This window comes from Aquarana catesbeiana, linkage group LG13 (genome assembly GCF_042186555.1).
Source record: "Aquarana catesbeiana isolate 2022-GZ linkage group LG13, ASM4218655v1, whole genome shotgun sequence".
Lineage (NCBI taxonomy): Eukaryota > Metazoa > Chordata > Amphibia > Anura > Ranidae > Aquarana > Aquarana catesbeiana.
In genome coordinates, this window is record NC_133336.1 from 155,484,754 (window position 1) to 155,510,014 (window position 25,261).

Consider the following 25,261-nt stretch of genomic DNA (forward strand, 5'->3'; position numbering starts at 1 on the left):
ACCTTTTGGCTGCTTAAAGACCAGAGGACTTCTTACAATTTGGCACTGCGCTGCTTTAACTGGTAATTGCGCGGTCATTTAATGTTGTACCCAAACTAAATTTGCGTCCTTTTTTCCCTTTTCTCTTTTGATGGTATTTGATTGCCTCTGCAATTTTTTTATTTTTTGCGACATAAACGGAAAAAGACCGAAAATTTTGAAAAATAAAAATGATATTTTCTACTTTGTTATAAGAAAAATCCAATAAACTCAATTTTAGTCATACATGTAGGCCAAAATGTATTTAGCCACATGTCTTTGGTAAAAAAAAATGTCAAGCGTATATTTATTGGTTTGCGCAAAAGTTATAGCGTCTACAAACTAGGGTACATTTTCTTTTATTTTTACAAAAAGTTGTCACTAAATGATATATTCCTCACACATGCCATGGTTATATGTGGAATTGCACCCCAAAATACATTTTTCTGCTTCTCCTGAGTACGGGGATACCACGTGTGTGGGACTTTTTGGGAGCCTAGCCTCGTACGGGGCCTCGAAAAGCAAGCACCGCCTTCAGGATTTCTAAGGGCGTACATTTTTGATTTCATGATTGATTTCTCACTACCTATCACAGTTTTAAAGGCCATAAAGATGGCACAAACCCCCCCCCCAAATGACCTCATTTTGGAAAGTAGACACCCCAAGCTATTTGCTGAGAGGCATGGTGTGTATTTGGCAGCTTTGTTTTTGAAAATGAAGAAAGAAAAAAAATGTTTTTTCTTTTTTCAATTTTCAAAACTTTGTGGCAAAAAGCAAGGTCTGCAAAATGCTCCCCATACCTCTCAGCAAATAGCTTGGGGTGTCTACTTTCCAAAATGGGGCCATTTGGGGGGGGGGGGGTGTGTGTTTGTGTCATCTGGGCATTCCATGGCCTCCGAAACTGTGATAGGCAGTGAGGAGTGAAATCAAACATTTACACCCTTAGAAAGCCTGAAGGCGGTGCTTGGTTTTCAGGGTCCCGTGCGCGGCTAGGCTCCCAAAAAGTCTCACACATGTGGTATCCCTGTACTCAGGAGAAGCAACAGAATGTATTTTGGGGTGTAACTTCACATTTAGTGGCAACTTTATGCAAAAAAAAAGGGCATTTTTCCTGCAACTTGTGTCAAAATATAAAATATTCCATGGACTTGACATGCCTCTCAGCAAATAGCTTGGGGTGTCCACTTTCGAAAATGGGGACATTTGGGGGGTTTTGAACTGTCCTGGCATTTTATGCACAACATTTAGAAGCTTATGTCACACATCACCCACTCTTCTAACCACTTGAAGACAAAGCCCTTTCTGACACTTTTTGTTTACGTGAAAAAATATTTTTTTTTTGCAAGAAAATTACTTTGAACCCCCAAACATTATATATTTTTTAAAGCAAAGGCCCTGCAGATTAAAATGGTGTTTTTTTTTTCACACAGTATTTTTTTGGGAAAATCTTTTTTTTTTTTTTTTTTTAAATTTTAATGCACGAAAACACACTATATTGCCCAAATGTTTGATGAAATAAAAAAGATGATCTTAGGCCGAGTACATGGATACCAAACACGACATACTTTAAAATTGCGCACAAACTTGCAGCGGCGACAAACTACATACATTTTTAAAAGCCTTTAAAAGCCTTCACAGGTTACCACTTTAGATTTACTCGATCTGACCTTCGCGGTGATAACTCACATGCATGGTGCAATTGCTGTTTACATTTGACGCCAGACCGACGCTTGCGTTCGGCCTTTGCGCGAGAGCAGGGGGGACAGGGGTGCGCTTTTTTTTTCTCTTATTTTTAAACTGTTCTTTCATTTTTTTTTTTTAAATCATTTTTATTGTTATCTCAGGGAATGTAAATATTCCCTATGATAGCAATAGGCAGTGACAGGTACACTTTTTTTTTAATTGGGGTATATTAGACCCTAGGTCTCTCCTCTGCCCTCAAAGCATCTGACCACACCAAGATCGGTGTGATAAAATGCTTTCCCAATTTCCCAATGGAACTGTTTACATCCGGCGAAATCTAAGTCCTGAAATGTTCGTAGCTTCCAGTTTCTTAGGCCATAGAAATGATTGGAGGCATTCTGGTATCTGATCAGCTCTATGGTCAGCTGGCAGAACCACCGGCTGCATTCTCAAGTTCCCTGTTGGGACAGGAGAGCCAGAGAAAACCATGGAAGACTGTGGGAGGGGGGGAGGGGAACATTCCCTCCCACTGCTTGTAAAAGCAGTCTAGAGGCTAATTAGCCGCTAGGATTACTTTTACATGAAAGCCGACCGCTGGCTAAAAAGAATGATACCAAGATGCTACCTGAACCCACAGGCATCATTCTGGTATAACCACTCAAAGTTCAGCAAAATACCAGTACCTTGCTGGTCCTTGTTGGGCATATATTGTAATCTTTTTTTTTTTTTTTTTTTTTTTTTTTTTTTTTTTTTCATGCAGCCTGTGGACTGAACGAAAAAAAGAGATTGATTGGTGGGTATGCCCACCATTAGAGTACCTCCCTTCATCCTCCCACTTCTAATGATGGGCATTCATGCACCATTTTGTTTTTAACTGTGGTGGTGAAATCCCCTCCTACAGCGCTGGAGTGGCTTTATGTATCATGGGAGCAAACACTGTTGCTGTCAGGATAAATGTGCTGCAGCTGAATGGCCTAAAAAATATATGCCGAAGCATGGGGGCATCTGCCCCAAAAGTTAGGAGCAAATCGCTCCTCCACCCCTGCTGCCCCCATGCTTCGGCATATATGCTTTTTTTTTTTTTAACTGTGGTGGTGAAATCACCTCCTACAGTGCTGGAGTCACGGCTTTATCTATTGTGGGAGCAAACACTGTTGCTATCAAGATAAATAAATCCACGCTGCAGCTGAATGGCGTACCTGCTAAGCAAATTATGGTTAAGCGTTTGTAATTTGGTACATTATACGTATTTCAGTGAGCTATAATTTGGCATCATATTCATCCTACTGGTCATTTTTGCCCCCTTTTAGGCATACTGACCACTTGACCAGGGCACAACTCAGGTCTATGTTCTTTGTTGCTTTTTGTTCCTTTCCTACACTATCCACAGATTGACTCCGAGTACAAATACAATACAACATAGTAAAAATAAAACCGAGAGAGAACGATAGCTATAGAACAATAGTGAACGAACAGTAGAGTGGAAAGTAGAGAGAGCGCACATAAGAGAGAGAAGAAAAATACAACCACAACTATTTTTTTTTTCCACTTTTTTCACTTTTATAAAAACTGTAAAAAAAACTATAAACTGAACGTTGCAGATCGGGGTCTCTCAAAATGTGATGGCCATCACATCTTTTGAGACCCTGTGTACGTGTGCCTATAATAAAAAGAAAAACTGCGCTGCAGAGCAAAAAAGGTCAAAGGTAAAAGCTGCACACAAAATACACCAATATCTGTGTATACCATGAAAAATAAAGTGCGCTAATTATATGAAAATACACACATAGATGTGAATACATGTGGGTGGTAGTAAAAACCACAATCTACTGAGAGCAAGTAAATGACTCCATGAGTGGTAGAAATATATAAGTGCAAAACATAAAAACTCAAATAAAAAGAAGAAACAAAAAATGTGTACATGTGAAGTACAATGATATTAATAGCGTGAAAATCTGAAAATCAAACAAACTCAGTCCATGGGTTCAAACATAAAAAGTTCATCAGTGAAAAAAAGCTTCCATCCACTATACAGCTCAGCAGCAACTAATCCCCCTATGAGTGGATTGACAAAGGAGAGAGATGTGCAGGATGGTGCAAATCCACTGGCGGTGACTCCAATAAGTGAGAAAGTGATAAAGGTGGACTCTTACCCTCCGTGTTGGACCCCCTCCTTGGCAGGGTCTATCAGGCATGCAGATTTTTGCCCTCTGCAGGGACCGTGTAATGAGAATTACACGGTCCCTGCAGAGGGCAAAAATCTGTATGCCTGATAGACATGGGATCCCCAGGAAGTGAGCAGGCAGCTAGAGTAGTCTCTTCTTTTGTCCTGGTGACACTTACAGTAAGGTAAGCCCAGAGTTTCACTTTTTTAATATGTTTCCAGTGGAATTGATTGTTGCAGTGGTGTGTAGTGTGAAACAGATGGGGTTCTGTGGACTGTTTAATTTTTTTTTTTATTTTTACTTTTTAGTAGAAATGTTTTGGAGTTTCCAGTGTCTCCTGTCACCCATGCCTAAATGACAGAAAATGTATGTTACCCAATAAATGTTTTTATCTGCCTGATATACAGGAACAGAAGATGGAAGAGACCAAGCTGACCTTGAAACTAAAGTTTGGGAAGCAAACAACCCCCTTACAGACAAACAGATAGATCAGTTTTTAGTAGTAGCACGGTAAGAAATAACATATTCTTAATAATTTATACATAAATTCTATGTTTGCTATTTTTGGATGTTTTCTGAATGCAGCAGGCTTGTCTACAAGATTATGATTTGGACCCCTTTCCCTTCCAGGCTCATTTTAATCAATGCTTAAATAGTGTAAACATTAATATTACCCATAAAGGGTAATCTGCCTGCCATTATTGCTACAAAGTAGAGCTGCACGATTCTGGCCAAAATGAGAATCACAATTTTTTTGCTTAGAATAAAGATCTAAATTCTCTCACTATTCCCACGGCATAACATCATCTTTCACATTATGTAAAAAAATTGGACTAACTTTACTGTTTAGTTGTCTTTAAAAAAAATGTATTTGAAAGGCCGCTGCGCAAATACCTTGTGACATAAAATATTGCAACAACCACCAATTTATTCTCTAGGGTCTCTGATATATATATGTGTGTAATAAAAATATATATATATATATATATATATATATATATATATATATATATATATATATATATATATATATATATATATATATATATATATATATATATATATATATATATATATACACAGGGGGTCCCCTAGTTACAAACATCCGACTTACAAACGACTCCTACTTACAAACGGAGGTAGACAACAGGAAGTGAGAGGAAATCTACCCATAGGAAAGGAAATTCACTCATGTAAGAGCTAATATGGGGAAAAGGTACCTCCACTGATGCTTTATCACCAAGGCTTGTTTCCACAACAACCCACAATTTTCAAAATCCAATTGTCATTGGGACAGAAAGTGAGGTGAAATCTTCTGAACAGGGGCACACACAGCAAAACAAATGTTACAGGGGTGTTAACCTTTCCCTATGCTATCAAAAAAGCTTAAAAATAGATTTTTTGGCTGGAGCTACACTTAAAAAATGTACCTGTTCCAACTTACAAACAGATTCAACTTAAGAACAAACCTACAGTCCCTAACTTGTTTGTAACCCGGGGACCCCCTGTGTGTGTGTGTGTGTGTGTGTGTGTGTGTGTGTGTATATATATATATATATATATATATATATATATATATATATATATATATATATATATATATATATATATATATATATACACATATATATATATACACATACAATATATACATACCAAATATTTAATCCTAAATGCCAAAGATTGCCCAAATATCCCCTAAGGGCACATAGGATAAATATGGGGCGCTGAAAATATAATGTGTAACCAAAAATCTGTGTTAGCACAATAGTGGTGAGACCCTCTTATTGTGTTTGTATAACACGTGACAGACAAATAGTGCTATCAATCTCAGGGTAGCATATAAAATAAATAAATATATATGTGACATACAAGTGAACCACTAAGTGCAATCACTACACTCCATGCTGTGACATATCAAAACATCACATAACAGTCCATATAAAATGAATCCATCCAAGAGGAACTGCTAGTGACCACATCCAGTGTAATATCAGATGCATACACTCTGGTGTCTTCGTGTGTCTTCCACCTTACCCCTGTGTTCAGTGAATCACACCCTCCAGAAATGCCCTCACCGAATTACAATGCCAGCACTTTCATGCAAGGCAGTACACGCTTGTTTTACCACACTCAGGGGCAAATGGAACAATCGGTGTCCAGGAGGATAGTTGTTAAATAGATCCACATGAAACAAAATAAAGTGCTACAATAGTGTGAACCAGCAAACAACATTTATTAAAACCACTGCAATCTACAACTGATGCACTCACATTATACCAAAGATAAAACAGCAGAAATCGTGTGTGGATCACATCAATCTTCAAGCAATTGTGGATAAAACAACAAAACAACTGTTGGTCACGGCGGACCCGAGGTGTACTTTCACTGGGCTGCAATCTCACTGCAATCTCACCCCTCCCTTCGGCTGTCCTCCGCTCCTCCGTGCACTCAAACTTCCTGCCTCCTGTGTAGTTAACCGCGCTGTGTGTCACGTCTCACAGCCACGCCCCCGACATGTTTTGTCATAGGTAGACTTAATCATGGGATTGGCTGTGTATACTGTCATTCACCCCTTATATTTGCTCTTAATTGACGCCCATTCGGCAGCGTATTGCGCATGCGCACACCTCGCGTCCCCGTTCTGCTGATTCTACATGGGATATCACATTAAACCAACTAACAAGCGGGATCGAGCACATATAAAAACATTGTACATAAATTTAATCACTTTATCTATCCCTCCCAATTGTTGTATTAAAACTTAGATCTGTTATGATAAGCTGGATGAGGGAATCCTGTACAGACTCCCCCATTGGTCAATAGTGGTAACTGCACGCATCATCACATCCAGTCTTATTGCATGCTGGCTGTTGTTCAAACAGCAAGCCTCCACCTAGTGACCAGTATCCATATTACAGAGTGCATAACTTACATAAATGTATTCATGGTGAGAACCTCTCTTATTTTAATATTAATATATCATTCCCTTCGGATATAACTTTAAAATTAAACAAATAAAATTATATGTTGTATATTAAAAATTAATCTAATATAAAACCTAAGCACTTTCTACTGCTGACAATCTATATATATATTTCAAAAAATTGTCTCCTAAATAAATTATCCGCTCCAAACCTATCTCTACGGGTTGATTCACTGTGCGGGGGTTTTTTTTCTGTCTTAGTGATAATTACCTCATTCCACATCCTCTTACAGCACATTCTGATTACACCAGTAGATGTATACCCCTTCTAAATTTCCATGTAGATGGAGTGAACAGAGTCGGGGATTGATGAAAATGTAGATTCACCAACTTCCCCTCACTCTCACCCCAGTGGGGGTATCATCTTAAATAATTAAAATATTTATTCATAAAAATAGTACCTCCTATGTTAGAACCCTAAAAAGACCACTAAAAAGGACACGAGTCTAAAACTGAGATAACCTCATATTAAAAATCATTGATAAAACAATTTAGAACTAGTTCTATATTTAACCCCTTAGGGGCCAGACACTTCAGAAGATATATCCATCTAGTTTCTCTCCGGGATAAGTCCCTAACTCTATTGGACCCCCTCCAAGAGGGGTGGACTACATCTATCCCACAAAACTGTAATAGGGAGGGATCCTTTTGATGTTTTTCTTTAAAATGTAGGGAGACACTATGGAACCTATACCCATTTTTTATGTTAGCCATATGCTCAGAGATCCTGACCCTCAAGAGTCTCTTAGTTCTCCCTACATATAATAGGCCACATGGGTACCACATTAAATACACGACATGTGTGGAGTTGCATGTGCTGAATTCCTTGATTTCAAAGGATTCTCCCTGCCTATTGGTTACACTTGTAACTCCTCTGTGGTTCACTCTTGTTGTCCGGCAACAAATGCACCTCCTGCAACAATAGAAACCCTTGAAATCAAAACCGAACACATTCCGCCTTGGTGGGTCTAATATTTTCTTCACTACATGGTCTCCGAAGTTTGGTGCCCTCCTATATATGAACCTCGGTTGATTCGGCAGTACCTCACCTAAGTGTCTATCCTTACACAGAATGTGCCAGTGTTTTTTAAAAATATTCTCGATCTCTCTATACTGACAGTGAAACCCTGAAATGAATCCGAATTGATGTCGAGTGTCCTCTGACATAGATGAGGGCTTTTTTAGGCAATGTTCCCTGGATACTGAAGCCACCTCCTGGGTGATCCTACTCAGTTCCTCCACTTCATATCCCTTTTGTATAAATTTATTCTTGAGGACCTCAGCCTGCTCATAGTAGTCATCTAAATTTGTACAATTACGACGAACACGTAACATCTGTCCTTTAGGGATGTTTTTTATCCATGCCGGGTGGTGGCCACTTCTTATTGATAAAAAACTATTCTGATCAGTTGGCTTGAAAAACACTTTTGTTCTTAATGCATCTCCCTCTCTTATAATCGTAACATCAAGAAAATTGACAGAGGTCCTACTAATTTGATGTTCCAATTTGATGTTATTAGAATTAATTATTGAGTTCTTGTATGAATTGATTCCTCTGTACCTTCCCAAATAAATAAGAGGTCATCAATGAATCTTCGGTAAAATAATAACTGAGGTCTCCTCTGGCTAAATACCTTTCTGTCTTCCCACTCAGCCATGAACAGGTTGGCACATATATATTTATTTATTTTATATGCTACCCTGAGATTGATAGCACTATTTGTCTGTCACGTGTTATACAAACACAATAAGAGGGTCTCACCACTATTGTGCTAACACAGATTTTTGGTTACACATTATATTTTCAGCGCCCCATATTTATCCTATGTGCCCTTAGGGGATATTTGGGCAATCTTTGGCATTTAGGATTAAATATTTGGTATGCATGTAATATATTTTTAAGGGGCAGCTTTTTCTCATCATTTTTAAATATTCACATTTTCACGTTTATGTTGAGCTCACTATTTAACACTGGTCAGCACTAATTTTTTGAATTAGGTATTCAGAGTCATTGGCGCGGTGGGGGTATCTTTTGTTGGAAGGGCGCTTTATTTAGGATACCCAGTTATCATATACAATATATAATATGTTTTTGGGTTCTAAGTAATTTTCTAGCAAAAAATAATGATTTTAACTTGAAACCAACAAGTGTCAGAAAAAGGTTTAGTCTAAGTGGTTAAACTGCCCTCATTTGCAGACCGAAGTTCATTTCTTTGATCTAAAGAACAAAATGTTACAATGTTTATAGTTAGCTCAGCAGCTGAGCAATATTGTGATACTTGGCAGACTGCATGTTTATTTTGACAGCTGTCGGCTTGAGCAGAGGATTCTCTGCATAGAAAAAATTTGGGAAAATGCTTTAACCCCATGCCGATCAGCTGCCGCAGTTATACTGCGGCAACATGGATTAGCTGCGTGAATTGCCGTCATGGTACGTCGGTACCATAGACGGCCACTACCACCGGAGGCGTGCGCGTGCTCGCCCACGGAGCAGATGCGATTGCTTGGGGCACACGGAGAACTGGGATTTGTGTGTGTGTGTGTAAACACACAGTTTCCAGTTCTCTGAGGGGAGAACAGTCTGTTCATACAGAGTATGATTAGATGATCTGTCATGTCCCCTGCACAGTTCCATCCCCCTTTCAGTTAGAACGCACACTAGGATACACTTAACCCCTTCACTGCCCCCTAGTGGTTAACCTCTTCACTGCCAGTGACAGTTTTACAGTAATCAATGCAATTTTATAGCATTGATCGCTGTAAAAATGCCAATGGTCCTAAAAATGTGTCAAAATTGTCCGACGTGTCCGCCATAATGTTGCAAAAATCGCAGATCGCCGCCATTACTAGTAAAAAAAATAATAATAATAAAGCCATCAAACTATCCCCGTTATAACTTTTGCGCAAACCAATCAAATGCTTATTGCAAATTTTTTTTTTTTTTTTACCAAAAATATGTAGAAGAATACGTATTGGCCTAAACTGAGGAAAAAAAAATATTTTTGGGGGATATTTATTATAGCAAAAAGTAAAAAATATAGATTTTTTTTTTTTTTTTTTTTGTTTATAGCGCAAAAAATAAAAACTGCAGAGGCGTTCAAATACCACCAAAAGAAAGCTCTATTTGTGGGGAAAAAAGGACGTCAATTTTGTTTGGGTGCAACGTCGCACGACTGCGCAATTGTCAGTTAAAACGACGCAGTGCCGAATCGCAAAAAGTGCTCTGGTCTTTGGCCAGCCATATGGTCCGGGGCTTAAGTGGTTAAGATTGCGAGGGGGGAAAAAAAATCACGATCTTTATTCTAAGATCTAAGATCATGAAAGACCTGGGCCACCTTAGGATAGAAAACAGAAACAAGTTTAGGAAATGGTTGTGGCAAGTTTGAATGTAACAATGGAAGTAACTTGAAAAGGGATGAATAAACAGCACCTACAAGGCACTGAACACATATGTCACAGTCCTTGCTCCCATAAAATACTGCTGATGGTGGCAAGTAAATAAATGCCCCAGTATAAGTGTGTGGAAAATGTCCGTCAGTGGTGTGATAGAAGGACAAAATGTCCTAGTATCATTGGTGTGAGTGGAAGGAAAAAATGTCCGTCCCCCCCAGCCATATGACATCTTCTTTGAGCTGCAGTTGCAACTTCAGATTTAGGTTGGCATCAATGCGTACAGTGAGTCCATGCAAAGTGGGCTTCATCCCCCTTGGGAACCCGTGTCCAATGCATACATGGAGGTTAAGCAACTGGCTATTATGGCAAGCATTTCAATAACCTTTATATCACCGTCCTTATCTATGCAATCACTTTCATTACCACTTCATTATTCAGAGCCTTTGATTCCATTTCCACTTTTATACTCCAGAGAATTATTTTGGTTTTGAAGATGCTTCTGTTTCGCACCTTGAAACATTTCAATTTTGCAATGTATCCTAAAGTATTGTACTTTTTTTTTTTTTTTTTTTTTTTTTTGTGAGGCAGAAAAGGATTTAATTTGGCATACATATATTTTTATTTCCTAGGTTTTAATAGGATAGATTGATTTTTTTTTTTTTTTTTTTTAAATAGATAATTGTGATTTTTTTTTTTTTTTTTTTCCATTGGAATTGTGATTTTTTTCCGCTCAAGCTTGCCTTGCATACACATGGTCACACAAAAGTTTTCTGAATTTTCGACTGTCAAGAACGCGGTGACATACAACACTATGAGAAAATGAAGTTCAATGCTTCCGAGCATGCGTCGAATTGTTTCCGAGCATGTGTAGAAATTTTGCACGTCGGAATTTGTACAGACGATCGCATTTTCGGATAGGAACTTTTCCCGACCGAAAAATAGAGAACATGCTCTCAATCTTTTGCTGGCTGGAATTCCGCCAGCAAAAGACCGATGGAGCATACACACGGTCGCATTTTCCGACAAAAAGCTCTCATCGAAGTTTTGCTGGCGGAATTTCCGATCGTGTGTATGCGGCATAATAGATCACTGATGTGATTTTTTGCTACAGTGGGAGGCAGGTCTGAGCTGGTATAGCTTTACCCCTTTCAAAGATTGCTGTTGAAGCTCTTAAGAAATGCTGATGTTATAACAGAATTTTCCCTTTAACCCTTTCGCTGCCAGGTCCGTATGCTGTATGGACCTACAGCACTGCTCCCAGCTGACCAGGTCTGTACTGCTTCCAGCATTTGACAGACCTACATTCCTTCTCTGCTATAAGCTCATGGTCACTTCAGTGACCATGAACTTTTATCATAAATGTTCAGCAGACTTTGCTGAACAAAACAATAGCTCTGATTAGTGGCTAACAAGCCGCTGACCAGAGCTATTCCTCTAAAATGACACCACAACACCCCCTCAACCGCCACCACCTCTCTAACACAACATTCACCCGCTGCTTCCTCCCCTCCTGCGCTGCCTAAAATGCCTGTGCTCCCATCCCCCCGCTCCCTTTGCTGCCTCTCCCGCTGGCAATTGCATAGTTAAACTTTTTCGTTTTTTTGATCCTTAAAAATTATGAGCGCTCCCCCTCCCACCTCACTCACCGATCCCTGGCGGCCCCTCCCTGCAGGCCTTTGTTTTCTTCAGAGTTCTTCAGTCAAATTTTACAGTCTTCTAATGCCTACAGAAACAGTATACTCAGATCAGTAAAACCCTGGATACCGTGTCCGGACCACGCGCTGTGGGGGCAGCCTGTAATGTCCCTTCAGGCAATGGATCCTGAATGGGGTGCTTACCTCAGCACATGGTGCAATGCATTGAGTTATCCCCAGGGTGTTTTACAGGTCCAGGGCTGTAGTCCATGTCTATGGACAGACTGACCCTGTATATTTCACAGCTATGGGGGGTTGCTTAGAATGTATTCACTTCACAGTGTAGGCTCAGTCTCAGTCAGGTGGATAACCAGATGTTACATAACACTACTGGTTCTACACTTTAATGCCACTTCCGCCTAGAGCCTTTAGAGCCAGAACCAGCGTGGAGGAGGGACGTGCATTTCACTGCAATGTTCATTGAGCTATTAATGGTGGATCCTAGTATAACAATTTAACTGCTTCAGATTCGCGCTATAGCCGAATGACAGCTACAGCGTGGACCTACTTTGCCGGGAGTACGTCTACTGACATCCTCCCGTGCCCGAGCGGCCTGCGTGCCCCCTGTAGGGCGGGCTATGTGATCAGCGAGTCTATGAGACTCGGCTGATCACAGATCGGAGTCGATCCCGACCCCTTACCACGTGATCAGCTGTCAGCCAATGACAGCTGATCATGTGATGTAAACAGAGCTGGTAATCGGCTATTTTTTCTCCCCGTGCTGACAGCGTGAGGAGAAAAAAAAAGCCGATCACCGGCGGCTGTGAGAGAGACATCGGTCCCGATCAAGGAGATTGTCCCAAGCTCATCTGTGCCCACCTGTGTCACCTGCCAGTGCCACCTAGCAGTACACAACAGCGCCACCTACCGGTGCCCACAATCAGTGCCTCATCAACAGTGCCACCCATCAGTGCCATCTTATCAGTGGCCATCAGTCCCGCCTTAACTGTGCCTATCAGTGCCCATCAATGCCCACCAGTGCCGCCTCATCAGCGCATATCACGGAAGGAGAAAAATTATCTGTTTGCAAAATTTTATAACAAGCTATGAAACATGATTTTTTTTTTTTTTTTTTCAAAATTTTCCATCTTTTTTTTTTGTTTAGCAAAAAATAAACCCCCCAGCTGTGATTAAATACCACCAAAAGAAAGCTCTATTTGTGTGAAAAAATGATAAAAATTTAATTTGGGTACAGTGTTCTATGATCGCTCAATTGTCATTCAGAGTGCGTCAGCGCTGAAAGCTGAAAATTGGTCTGGGCAGGAGGAGGGGTTTAAGTGTCCAGTAAGCAAGTGGTTAAACTGGGGACATTTAGCTTTGATGGTCTTAATGACTACATCCTACCTCAAATGCTTTCAGGTGCATCTATCACATAAGTGTATTCAGGCCTCTCACCATTCCGGTAATTCCCAGTAAAAAAGCTTGGTCAGCAGAAGCTACATGTAACCGACGTCTCACACATATGCCTTTTCAAGGAAGGCATCTATTTGCTGAGGCACTTGACCAACTCACAAAAAGATACAGGTGAGGAACGCTTTTTGCTTCCTCAGAGAAAGATGACAAAACCCTCAGGAGTTCCTAGTTCCTCTAAACACAGAGCACCTCCATGCTCTTCCCAGGCTTCAACTTTAAAGACAAAATTCAGGCCTTCCCATCTGGACAAGATTGGGTCACCAAAGGCGACCCAAGTCCTCTTTACAATAAAGGGGTGCCCTCACTCCTTCCCTGTGAAGATTGGGACATCTGTTGCAGTTTGCATCTCTCTGGGTCACAGATGTGCCAGACTTGTGGGTTCAACCAGAGGTTTCAAAGAGCAAAACTCTTCCGCCCAACCTTTTTTTTTTTTCTTTCAAATCAACCAAAAACTGTCAAAGACAATCAAATTTGCAGAAAGCCCAGGACCACCGTTTTTTTTTTTTTTTTCATTGAGTTATTGTACCCATACTACCAGGGTCAGTAATTGCCTGTCTGAGATAGGGCGAACAGGGAGCACGTAGCATCCGTGGACATCCCAGATGCCTACTTATATTCCCATGTACCCACCTCATCTGCGATTTTCTATGATTTGCAGCGGCAAGTGACCAATTCCAGATGACCGTATTGTTTTTTGGCCTGTCTTGTTCCCAGGGTGCTCACGAAGATCTTAGAGTCTTTATTTACCCTTCTAAGAACTTGGGGCATGCAGGTGACAGAAAATCTTCTGAAGGATTCTTCTTCCTTTCAGATGCTTCAGGCCTTTGGCTGGTTGATCAGATTCAAAAAAATTTGCTCTCCCACCTTTCATGCACCTTATGTATCTGGCTTTGTTCCTGGATACATCCCTGGCAAAGGTTTTTCTTCCAGAAAAAGTTCTTTCACTAAGCTCATGCGCAACAACCAAGATTCAAAAGAAATCCGACCATTGAAATTAGTCATGAGAGTTCTGGCTCTAATAGCCTCCAGCCTCTCAGTTTGGGGAGGAGTCTTTCAGTCCATTGACAGTTCAGGGAACATGGTCAAGTTAAGAGGCCAAACTCCCCATCAACATCCTTGAGCTCAGAGCTGTTAGGCTTTTCCTCCAGCACTGGATCACCTTACCTTCTAAAGGGAAACCCAGTTCAGGTGCAGTCAGAGAGTGCCATCATAGGGGCATTTATCAACCATTAAAGGGGCACAAGGAGGCTGCCTTGAAGGAAGCGAACAAAATTCTCTAATGGACAAACTCTCTGGCCAGTGACTTCTCTGGTCTACATCTCAGGAGTGGACAACTGGCAGGTGGCACCGTTTGGACCAAGGGAAATGGTCGCTTCATCTAGATGTGTTTAGTCTGATATGCCAAAAATGGGGGTCTCTGGATGTGAACATCCTCATCCTAACCTCCAGATATCACAGCAACCAGGGATCCTCAAGCTCTGGTCTTGTAAGCTTTAGTTATCCCCTGGTTTCAATTAGATTCATTTATACTTTGCATCCACTAACCATTATGCCTTGCCTGCTACACAAAAAAAAGCAAGAGAGGAAGGCAGTGATTTTTCCGGCACTGAACTGGCCCAGAAGACCCTGATCGACATAGTCAGACTTTTTGCAAAAGACCCTGAGCCTTGTCCCAACAGGCCAGAGCTGCTGTCTCAGGGCCCTCTATTCTACCCTGCTTCAGTCCCTGTCTTTAACGGTATGGCTGTTTGAAACCCAGGTCCTAAAGGATAGAGGGGGTTCTGAGTCTGTGACTCCTACCTTGCTGAATGCAAGAAAAGCTACATACAAGATGATTGCTTTTTGTACTTGGAAAGCTTTGCTTTGGTGTGAGCGCAGTCAATTCAGTGCAAGAGATTATTCTGGCATTCCTACAAGCAGTTTTTTTTTTTTTTTTTTTTTACCAGAATCTTAGCACCCCCAAAGGACAAATTTTTGGCTTTATTCATCCTGCCTTGCAAAAACCCCTCTTTGAACCCATGGGGGATAGTCTTGAAGGTTCTTGCCCATAAAGTAGCCTTTCTGGTACTTATCACATCTGTAAGATGCATCTCTGAACTGGTGGCCCTTTCCTGCGAAGAGCCTTTTCTTGGACTTCACAAAGACAAGGTTGCGTTAAACCTAGACCACCCTAGACCATCCTTCCTTTGAAATGTGGTTTCAGTGTTTCACCTCAATAAGGACATTGTTCTGTAAAACAGATTCCCAATTTGTTCTTTCCTTGGGTCATTGCAAGGGGCATACTGCTACAAGATCCACCATTGCAAGGTGGATAAGGAATTAGATTGCTAGAGCCTATGCTCTGACACAAAAACCTCCTCCTGCCCTCTTCGCACATTCCATCAGATCTGTTGGAGTAGCCTAGGCCTTTAGGAACCAAGCCTCTGTCGCCCAACTCTGTAAGGCCACCACCTGGTATTCGGTTTACGCTTTTTCAAAATTTACCAGGTGGATGTGTCCAGTCTTCTGCTGATGCAGTTTTCGGTCACAAGGTTCTTGCAGTGGTGCTCTGATTTTGGGTTATTTACCCTTGTTGTCTTTGGGCCTGTCGGCACAGTTATGTTTGCCTAGTTGTATACATTGGTTGAGGTTGTCCCATGGTGTATGAATAAGTTACTTGTGTCCTGTACTGTACTATTTAAGATGAGAGGAATTTTCACTTACCTGTACATTTTATATCTTGGAGTACAGTACAGGACATCCTTCCATTCCTTGCCAGTGTCAAATTGCCAGAAGGTGCGAACCTTTAACCTATGGTGTATGAGTAAGCTGCCTGTGTCCTGTACTGTTACTCCTAGATGTGGAATTTACAGGTCAATCAAAATTCCTTCTATATGCCCTGCCACGTTACCCCTGGCTTTATGTGTTTAATAAAAGTGGAAATGCCTTTTGAAGATTTACAACAAATGTATTTTGTTATGCTTTTTGGGTTCTGGATGTTATAAACTCCTAACAGATTTTTTTTTTTTTTCTTTTCTTTTTTCAGTTCTGTAGGTACTTTTGCACGTGCATTAGACTGCAGTAGCTCCGTCCGACAGCCTAGTCTACATATGAGTGCAGCTGCAGCCTCTAGAGACATCACACTGGTAAGAAGGAAAAGCAAGAGTCTTATTTTCACCAAGATATATATAGTTTTGATTATTATGTGGTGTATTTGCATTTACACTTGTTCCAAAATGATTTAATGTATGTATGGAACAAAACAAATGTTAGAATGGAAGCTGTTGACTGTACACATTTTAGGCCAGTGTCACACTTGGATCCTGTCACTCGCGAGTAGTTGCTAGCCATGGGATCGTTGGAATATGCAGAGATCCTGTGCATACTAAGCAGGTCAGTGTTTCACCTTCCTGCTGGGTCCTTACCAGTTATTGGTGTCTCCCAGCTAAACCAATGGTCATGCCTGAAAAGGAAGCCGGCATGTGGGGGTCACACATTTAGTGATATTGATCTACTTTTTCAGTATTATATACACAACAAATGATTTATAGAAAACTTTTCTTGCCCCTTAGCAAGTAAGTATAATGCAGATATTTTTTCTAATGTGTGTGTTTTTTTGTTTTTTTTTGTTTTGTGTACTTACATTTGTGTATGGATGTGTGCTAAATTATAACTGGAATGCACGGCAAAAGCTATTTCAAGATTTCTTTAGCAAAACCCCTAGACACACCAACCATAGCACATACAGTGCCTTAAAGTATTCATACCCCTTTTACATTTTCCACATCAATGTATTTTAGTGGGATTTTATGTGATAGACCAACACCAATTAGCACATAATTGTAAAGTTGAAAGAAAATGATAGTTTTCAAAATTTTTTTTCAAATAAATATTTGGAAAGTGTGGTGTGCGTTTGTATTCAGCCCCCTTTACTCTGATACCCCTAAAATAAAATCTAATGGAACCAATTGCCTAGTAAATGGAGAGTCCACCTGTGTGTAATTTAATCTCAGTATAAATACAGCTGTTCTGTGAAGCCCTCAGAGGTTTTTTACAGAACCTTAGTGAACAAACAGCATCATGAAGGCCAAGGAACACACTAGACAGGTCAGGGATAAAGTGGACAAGTTTAATACAAGGTTAGGTTATAAAAAAATATCCTAAGCATTGAACATCTCACGGAGAACTGTTCAATCCATCGTTTGAAAATGGTAAGAGTATGGCACAACTGCAGACCTACCAAGACATGGCTGTCCACCTAAACTGACAGGCCGGACAAGGAGAACATTAATCAGAGAAGCAGCCAAGAGTCCCATGCTAACTATGGAGGAACTGCAGAGATCCACAGCTCAGGTGGGAGAATCTGTCCAAAGGACAACTATTAGTCCTGCACTCCACAAATCTGACCTTTTATAGAAGAGGGTCAAGAAGAAAGCCATTGTTGAAAGAAAGCCAAAAGAAGTCTCGTTTGCAATTTGTGAGAAGCCATGTGGGGGACACAGCAAACATGTGGAAGAAGGTGCTCTAGTCAGATAAGACTAAAATGTAACTTTTTGGCCTAAAAGCAAACCGCTATGTGTGGTAGAAAACTAACACTGCACATCACCCTGAAGACATCATCCCCACTGTGAAACATGATGGTGGCAGCATCATGTTGTGGGGATGCTTTTCTTCAACAGGGACAGGGAAGCTGTTCAGAGTTGATTGGAAGATGGATGGAGCCAAGTACATGGCAATCTTAGAAGAAAACCTGTTAGTTTGCAAAAGACTTATGTGCCACTGTGTTGGTCTATCACATAAAATCACAATAAAATACATTTATGTTTTTGGTTTTAACATGACAAAATGTGAAAAATTTCAAGGGGTATGAATACTTTTTCAAGGCACTGTAACTAATCAAATTACATTTGCTGGGTCTGGGCTGGTCATAGGTAGATGTCTTCCAGAAAATATTGGGAAGGAAGATATTTGCTCAAACTTGGTGTTATTTCTGAATGTATGAATATGATGCAGGTGCTTTAACAGTCATGTTTCTTTTTCTCAGTGGTTGAGATGATTGTAGCCGTATTAGTGCACTTGCGACAGAGACAAAATAGTACTGTGCGTGATACTTTTTTATTTGCACGAACATACAATTTCTAAGGACAAGCTGTCCTGAGAAATCGGGGTATGTCCCCTTCTTAAAGTGACTGTAAAGGATCATTTATTTTTTTTTAAATAGCAAACATATCATACTTGCCTCCACTGTGCAGCTCGTTTTACACAGAGTGACCCCGAACATCCTCTTCTGGGGTCTCTTGCGGCTCCTCCCCGCTTTAGATAACCCCCTAAGAGAAACGTTTTCCCGAGGGGGTCACCTTGCGGGGGGTAAGACACGAATGCCGGATTCGGCCCCGCCCCTGGCGCCCGCCTCATTGGATTTGATTGACAGCATCGGGAGCCAATGGCTGCGCTGCTATCAATCTATCGAATCAAGAGCTGGGACCCAGTGGAGAGAGGGATGGTGTGTCCCCGCCGAGGAGGTGAAGGGGCTCAGGGGGGCCGGTGACTGCCAGGTGTTTTTTCACCTTAATGCATAGGATGCATTAAGTTGAAAAAATACACAAAGGCTTAAAACCCCTTTTTAAAGGTCCCAGCAATACTGATTCACAAAAGTTTTTTTCCCCTTTCATCTTTCAGGACAGCCACCATGAGAGATAATCTCCTCCTCTTCCTCTAGGAAACACTGCGCCAGCCCATAAATTCTTACTTAACCCTGCCGAACCCCAGTATTAGTGTGTCCTCCGGCGGGGAGACACTGTGCAAGGAGCCAGGCCAGTCAGTCAGGGTGACTGTGGCTAGTGATTTTTTTCTGATCCTGTAAGGGGAGCAGGGGTTTCCTAGGAGCAAAGGGGGATACTTACCCTTCATTCAGTTGCCACTCCATCCTAGTTGAGCGCGGCTTCTGGTTGCGGGGGACCCCTATCGCATCCACAGGGCCGCAGCAAGCAGGCGTTCGCCTTTCCCTGTACACTGTACAGGCCGCTCTTTTGGAACTAGGCGTGCCGGACGACATAATTTCCGGCGGAAGGGCGAGTGCTTGCCTTTGACCCGCGACTTCTGGTTCCGGGTCGCGGAGCTGATAGGGAAGCCAGGCACAAGCTGGAGACGAGTCTGGAACGCGCACAGGCAGCGTGGGACTCGGTAGTAGCAACCACCTGCAGCCTCCAGCCTTCCTAAGGTAAGAGCACCCTGGGGAAGGGTACTCCCTGTCTAGGATTGCCTCTCCGTGTATAGTTGCTGTCATGGGGGGGCAGACACCCTGGGTGGTCAGAGGGAGGGAGGCTTAGATCCCCACATATTAAGGAGGGTCTAGTGCACTCCCAGGGTTGTATCCTAGTTTTTAAAGTGACAAAATGTTGTGTGTTTTTTTTTTGTTTTTTTTTTTTTTTCATGTATTTCAGAAAGCTACAGAGAAGTCTAAATCTACACATAGCTCTAAAAAGAAGTGTGCCTCCTGCAGGGACACATTAGGGGAGTCATGGACAAAGGTCTTGTGTAGGGACTGCATAGACTCCCTTGTTGAAGAGAGGGACTCTGAACAGGAGTCAGGGCTAGCAGCCTCTCGTCCACCTTTTCTTCATTTAAAGCCTTATTTGAAAGGTTTCAGCCTCCCATTAATCCAGCTTCCCAGGATACAACCCCGCCTCAGGCTCAGGGCTCTGCTCCTGCCCAACCTGCAACTTCAGTTAGGGCAGAGGAAGCTCCAGGCCCTTCCGGAGTGGAACAGAGACAACCAGATAGTTACTCCTCCAATTCCCAAGAAGGTTCAGGGGGGAGGACCAGGACGGGGAGTCCAGGAAATCCTCCAGATATAAATTGTCCCTGGAGGAGGTAGAGGACCTCTTAGGGGCTATTTATACAACCCTCGGTATTCAGGAGGACAAGAAACTCCTGACCCTCCATGACCAAATGTACAGGGGCTTGGGGGAACAAAAAAAAAGTTTTTTTCCAGTACACGAGGTACTGGTTGAAACGATTAAAAAGGAGTGGCAAGATCCTGAAAGAAATCCCTTTTTTCTAGATCCCTAAAGAGGAGATTTCCGTTCTCAGAGGATCCAGCATCTATCTGGAATAAAAATCCCAAGTTAGATGCCGCCTTCTCCCAGGTCTCCAGACACACGGACCTGGCGTTTGAGGACATGGGGGCCTTGGCAGATGTCATGGATAAGAGAATAGACTCTCTCCTCAAAAAGACTTGGGACACAACAATTGGCAATTTAAAGCCTGAATTGGCTGTCACAGTTGTGGCTCGTAATCTGGAGCACTGGCTCTCCCAGATCCAAGAGCATATTGAAGTTGGAATGGCCAAAGAAACCATTCTATCTTCTTTCCCTACGATTCTGCGGGGTATCGCCTACATAGCTGATGCCTCAGCAGAATCAGTCCACATGTTGTCCAGATCAGCGGCTCTAGCCAATTCTTCCAGGAGAGCCCGCTGGCTAAAAACTTGGCTAGGCGATAGTGCCTCTAAGGTCAAGTTGTGCGGGATACCTTTAACGGGAGACCTCTTCGGCCCAGGTTTAGAGACCTTCTTGGACCGCACAGCAGACGGGAAGAAATCCTTCCCACTTAAGCGGAAAACCCCAGCACAAACAAAGAAGGGGTTTAGTCCGCAAAAATGTAAAGAAACTCCAAAGCCAGAAGGGCAAAAGATCTTGGGGTCAAAAAGGCAAGGGCAGAGGAGGGGTGATTTTTCGCCCTCCTGAGCAGCCCCGTAAAAGCCAATGACTTCCCAACCACAGTGGGGGGGAAGACTGGGGGCCTTTCTCCCACAGTGGGAGACAATATCCCCCAATCACTTTTTCCTAGGGGTTATAAGAAGGGGGTACCTCCTCGAATTCAGAAGTCCTCCCCCGCGGAGATTCCTTGTCACGCAACTACCCAGGTGCACGGCAGAGGCCGAGGCTCTGTTGGGAGCACTGAGGGATCTGGAAGATCAGAATGTGGTTCACAGTGTACCAAAGGCAGAGGAGGGACAGGGGTTCTATTCACATATCTTCGTAGTGAAAAACCCACAGGGAAATTCAGATTGATTCTGAATTTAAAACCCCTGAACAGGTCAGTGACATACAGAAGATTCCGTATGGAGACAATTTTCACAGTCAGAGCCCTGCTACCCCACAACTGCTTTATGGTATCGCTGGACCTAAGGGACACGTATCTACACGCCCCTATAGCAGAAGCCTCGCAGAGGTTTCTTCGGCTAGCAGTAGACTTAGGTGGAACAACGGTACACCTTCAGTTTCAAGCACTGCCATTCGGGCTATCCTCCTCGCCCCGCATTTTCACCAAGGTCTTGGCGGAAGTTATGGCCTTTCTCTGACTCCAGGGAATATCAGCAATAGCCTATCTGGACGACCTGCTCCTATTTGCAGAGTGCCCAGTACAGTTAGTCAAAGATCTAGAACTAACAAAGAAGGTCCTTACAGGTCTAGGGTGGCTGCTGAACTTGGAGAAGTCCAGCTTGATTCCCTCACAACGCATCACGTACCTAGGTTAAATTCTAAATTTGTGGGATCACAGTCAGAAAGATCTGGACACCTTAGTGCAGGTTCCACACCAAGTAAAGAGAGCTCTATGGTGGTGGAGAAAGGTTGCAAACTTGTCGCAGGGTCGTCTGTGGTTCATCCCAGTTTCTCGGGTGGTAACCACAGACACAAGCGGCAAAGGATGGGGGGCACATCTGGGTTCCTTTTTAGCACAGGGCATCTCGGAGGACGACGAACTAATAAGGTCGTCCAATTGGAAGGAGCTGAGGGCAATCGGGCTAGCACTCAGGTTTTTCAGAAAGGAGCTACAGGGCCACCATGTTCAGGTGCGGTCGGACAACTCGTCTGCCGTGGCCTACAAAAACAAACAGGGCGGCACGAGAAGCGGTGTCCTTTTGGCCTTCGCATCAGACATTCTGAACTGGGCCAAGACCAACACCCTCTCATTGTCAGAAGTCTTCCTGAGAGGAGAGAAGAATGTGATAGCGGACTTTCTCAGCCGAACAAAGCTGAGAGAGGGTGACTGGATCCTCAACCAGGAGGTTTTCAATCTCATTTCAGAAAAGTGGGGTCCTCCGGAAGTGGATCTGTTTGCGTCAAAAAACAACGCGAAAGCCCCATGTTTTTTCTCTCTAAACAGAGGGGAAGGAGCACGGGGGGTAGACGCATTGATCCAGAACTGGCATTTCAAAACCTGCTATGCCTTCCCACCTCCAGTGTTATTGCCGGCAGTTCTCAGGATGTTTCAGATGGAAAGCATGTCCCTGATTCTAGTGGCACCACATTGGCCAAAGAGGGCATGGTTCTCAGTACTCAAGCAGCTAGCAGTCAAACCTCCCTTATTCCTACCACCTCGAGAGGATCTCCTCTCACAGGGCCCTGTCCCCTGTCCACGAATACACCAATGGAAGTTAGCGGCCTGGCTACTGAGTAGGGTATGTTAAGATCTAAAGGTTTTTCTGAGAATTTAATCTCCACCCTCCTCAACAGCAGGAAAAAGGAAACGCCACATCTATAAGAAGGTCTGGGTACGTTTCAATGAATGGTGCATAAAAGGCTCTTTTGCGGTACACAGTCCCACAGCTGTGTTGGAATTTCTTCAGTGTGGGGCAGACAGGGGTTTATCCCTAAGTACCCTTAAAGGTCAGTTGTCAGCACTCAGTGCTTATTTAGAAAAGCATCTGGTCACCAATCCGTGGGTGGTCAGATTCTTTAAGGCTCTGTCTAGACAGAGACCGGTTCAAGGCCCTCCTTTTCCCAAGTGGGACCTATCTTTAGTCTTACAGAGCCTAACGGGAATCCCCTTTAAACCTTTAGACGAGTGTCTACTAAAGGATCTTACGTTAAAAACTGTTTTTTTAGTAGCAGTGACAACTGCCAGGAGAGTCAGTGAGATTGAGGCCTTATCTGTCAGACCTCCTTTTTGCGTTATTTTCCCAGATTGGATCGTTTTCAAGACTGATCCGGCTTTTTTGCCTAAAGAGGAGGTAGTTTTACCCTCATTTTGTCCCAACCCCTGAGGGGAAAGGGAATCAAAATTTAATTCTTTTTAAGTAAGGAGATGCATCCTTCAGTACCTAGATCTGACCAAAACACTAAGAAGGTCAGACTCCTTATTTGTTTTAATTTCTGGGGCCAGAAAGGGATACAAAGTGTCTCAACGCACTATTGCCAGATGGCTTAGAGCAACCATTGGTCAGGCTTATGCATTAGCAGGGAAAGAAATCCCAGTGGGTATAAAGCACACTCTACCAGAGCTATGGCAGCTTCTCAGGCAGAAAGGGCTGGAGCAACGCCAGAACAGATATGCAGGGAAGCAACATGGTCCAGCTATTCCACTTGCGTAAAGCACTGCAGAGTGGACCTGGTGTCGGCTAGTGAGCAAGCCTTTGGACGAAAGGTGTTGCAAGCTGTAGTCCCACCCTAACTGGTAAGTGCTCATGCATCCTCTCTTGGTGGCTGTCCTGAAAGACGAAAGGGGAAAATTAAAGTTACGTACTGGTAACGTCTTTTCCAGTAGTCTTTCAGGACAGCCCTAGTTACCCACCCGAAAGTTTGGGGTGTCTTATAAAAGACCAGAATGCAGCATGATAATGATATGGGATAGTATGTTATTAATGTGTCTCCCCAGCTGGCCGGAGGTAATCTTGGAATAAACTGAGGCAGGGGGAAGTAAGAATTTATGGGCTGTCGCAGTGTTTCCTAGAGGAAGAGGAGGAGACTATCTCTCATGGTGGCTGTCCTGAACGACTACTGGAAAAGACGTTACCGGTACGTAACTTTAATTTTTTTTTAGCTGAATGTGGGTTTTTTAAAAACATTCTGCTACGCTGCTTCTATATCATAAAATGTATACAGTATCTCACAAAAGTGAGTACACCCCTCACATTTTTGTAAATATTTTTATATCTTTTCATGCAACAACACTGAAGAAATGACACCTTTGCTACAATGTAAGTAAGTAGTGAGTACACAGCTTGTATAACAGTGTAAATTTGCTGTCCCCTCCAAAATAACTCAACACACAGCCATTAATGTCTAAACTGCTGGCAACAAAAGTGAGTACACCCCTAAGTGAAAATGTCCAAATTGGGCCCAAAGTGTCAATATTTTGTGTTATTTTCCAGCACTGCCTTAACCCTCTTGGGCATGGAGTTCACCAGAGCTTCACAGGTTGCCACTGAAGTTCTCTTCCACTCCTCCTCCGTGACGACATCACAGAGTCGGTGAATTTTAGAGACCTTGTGCTCCTCCACCTTCCGTTTGACATTGCCCCCCAGATGCTCAATAGGGTTTAGGTCTGGGGAAATGCTTGGCCAGTCCATCACCTTTTACCCTTTAGCAAGCAAGTGGTAGTCCTGGAGGTGTGTTTGGGGTCGTTATGTTGAAATACTGCCCTGTGGCCCAGTATCCAAAGGGAGAGGATCATGCTCTGCTTCAGTATGTCACAGTACATGTTGGCATTCATGGTTCCCTCAAAGAACTGTAGCTCCCCAGTGCCGGCAGCACTCATGCAGCCCCAGATCATGACACTCCTACCACCATGCTTGACTGTAGGCAAAACATATTTGTCTTTGTACTCCTCACCTGGTTGCCACCATACACGCTTGACACCATCTGAACCAAATAAGTTTATCTTGGTCTCATCAGACCAAAGGACATGGTTCTGGTAATCCATGTCCTTAGTCTGCTTGTCTTCGGCAAACTGTTTGCGGGCTTTCTAGTGCATTGTCTTTAGAAGAGGCTTCCATCAAGGACAACAGCCATGCAGATCAATTTAATGCAGTGTACGGCGCATGGTCTGAGCACTGACAGGCTGACCCCCCACCCCTTCAACCTCTGAAGCAATGCTGGCTGCACTCATACATCTATTTCCCAAAGACAACCTCTAGATATGAC

General features: G+C 42.7%; 1 protein-coding gene across 6 annotated transcripts in view; it reads left to right on the top strand.

Moving 5' to 3' along the window:
- The window catches only part of MTA1 (metastasis associated 1), a 611,607-nt gene that overhangs the window by 147,357 nt on the left and 438,989 nt on the right, over positions 1–25,261 (top strand). For all 6 annotated transcript variants that reach the window (XM_073610308.1, XM_073610309.1, XM_073610310.1 and 3 more), the window contains exons 7-8: positions 4,274–4,376; positions 16,378–16,477. In XM_073610308.1, coding sequence (XP_073466409.1) covers positions 4,274–4,376; positions 16,378–16,477 — 203 coding nt within the window. The remainder of the gene's footprint in view (positions 1–4,273; positions 4,377–16,377; positions 16,478–25,261) is intronic.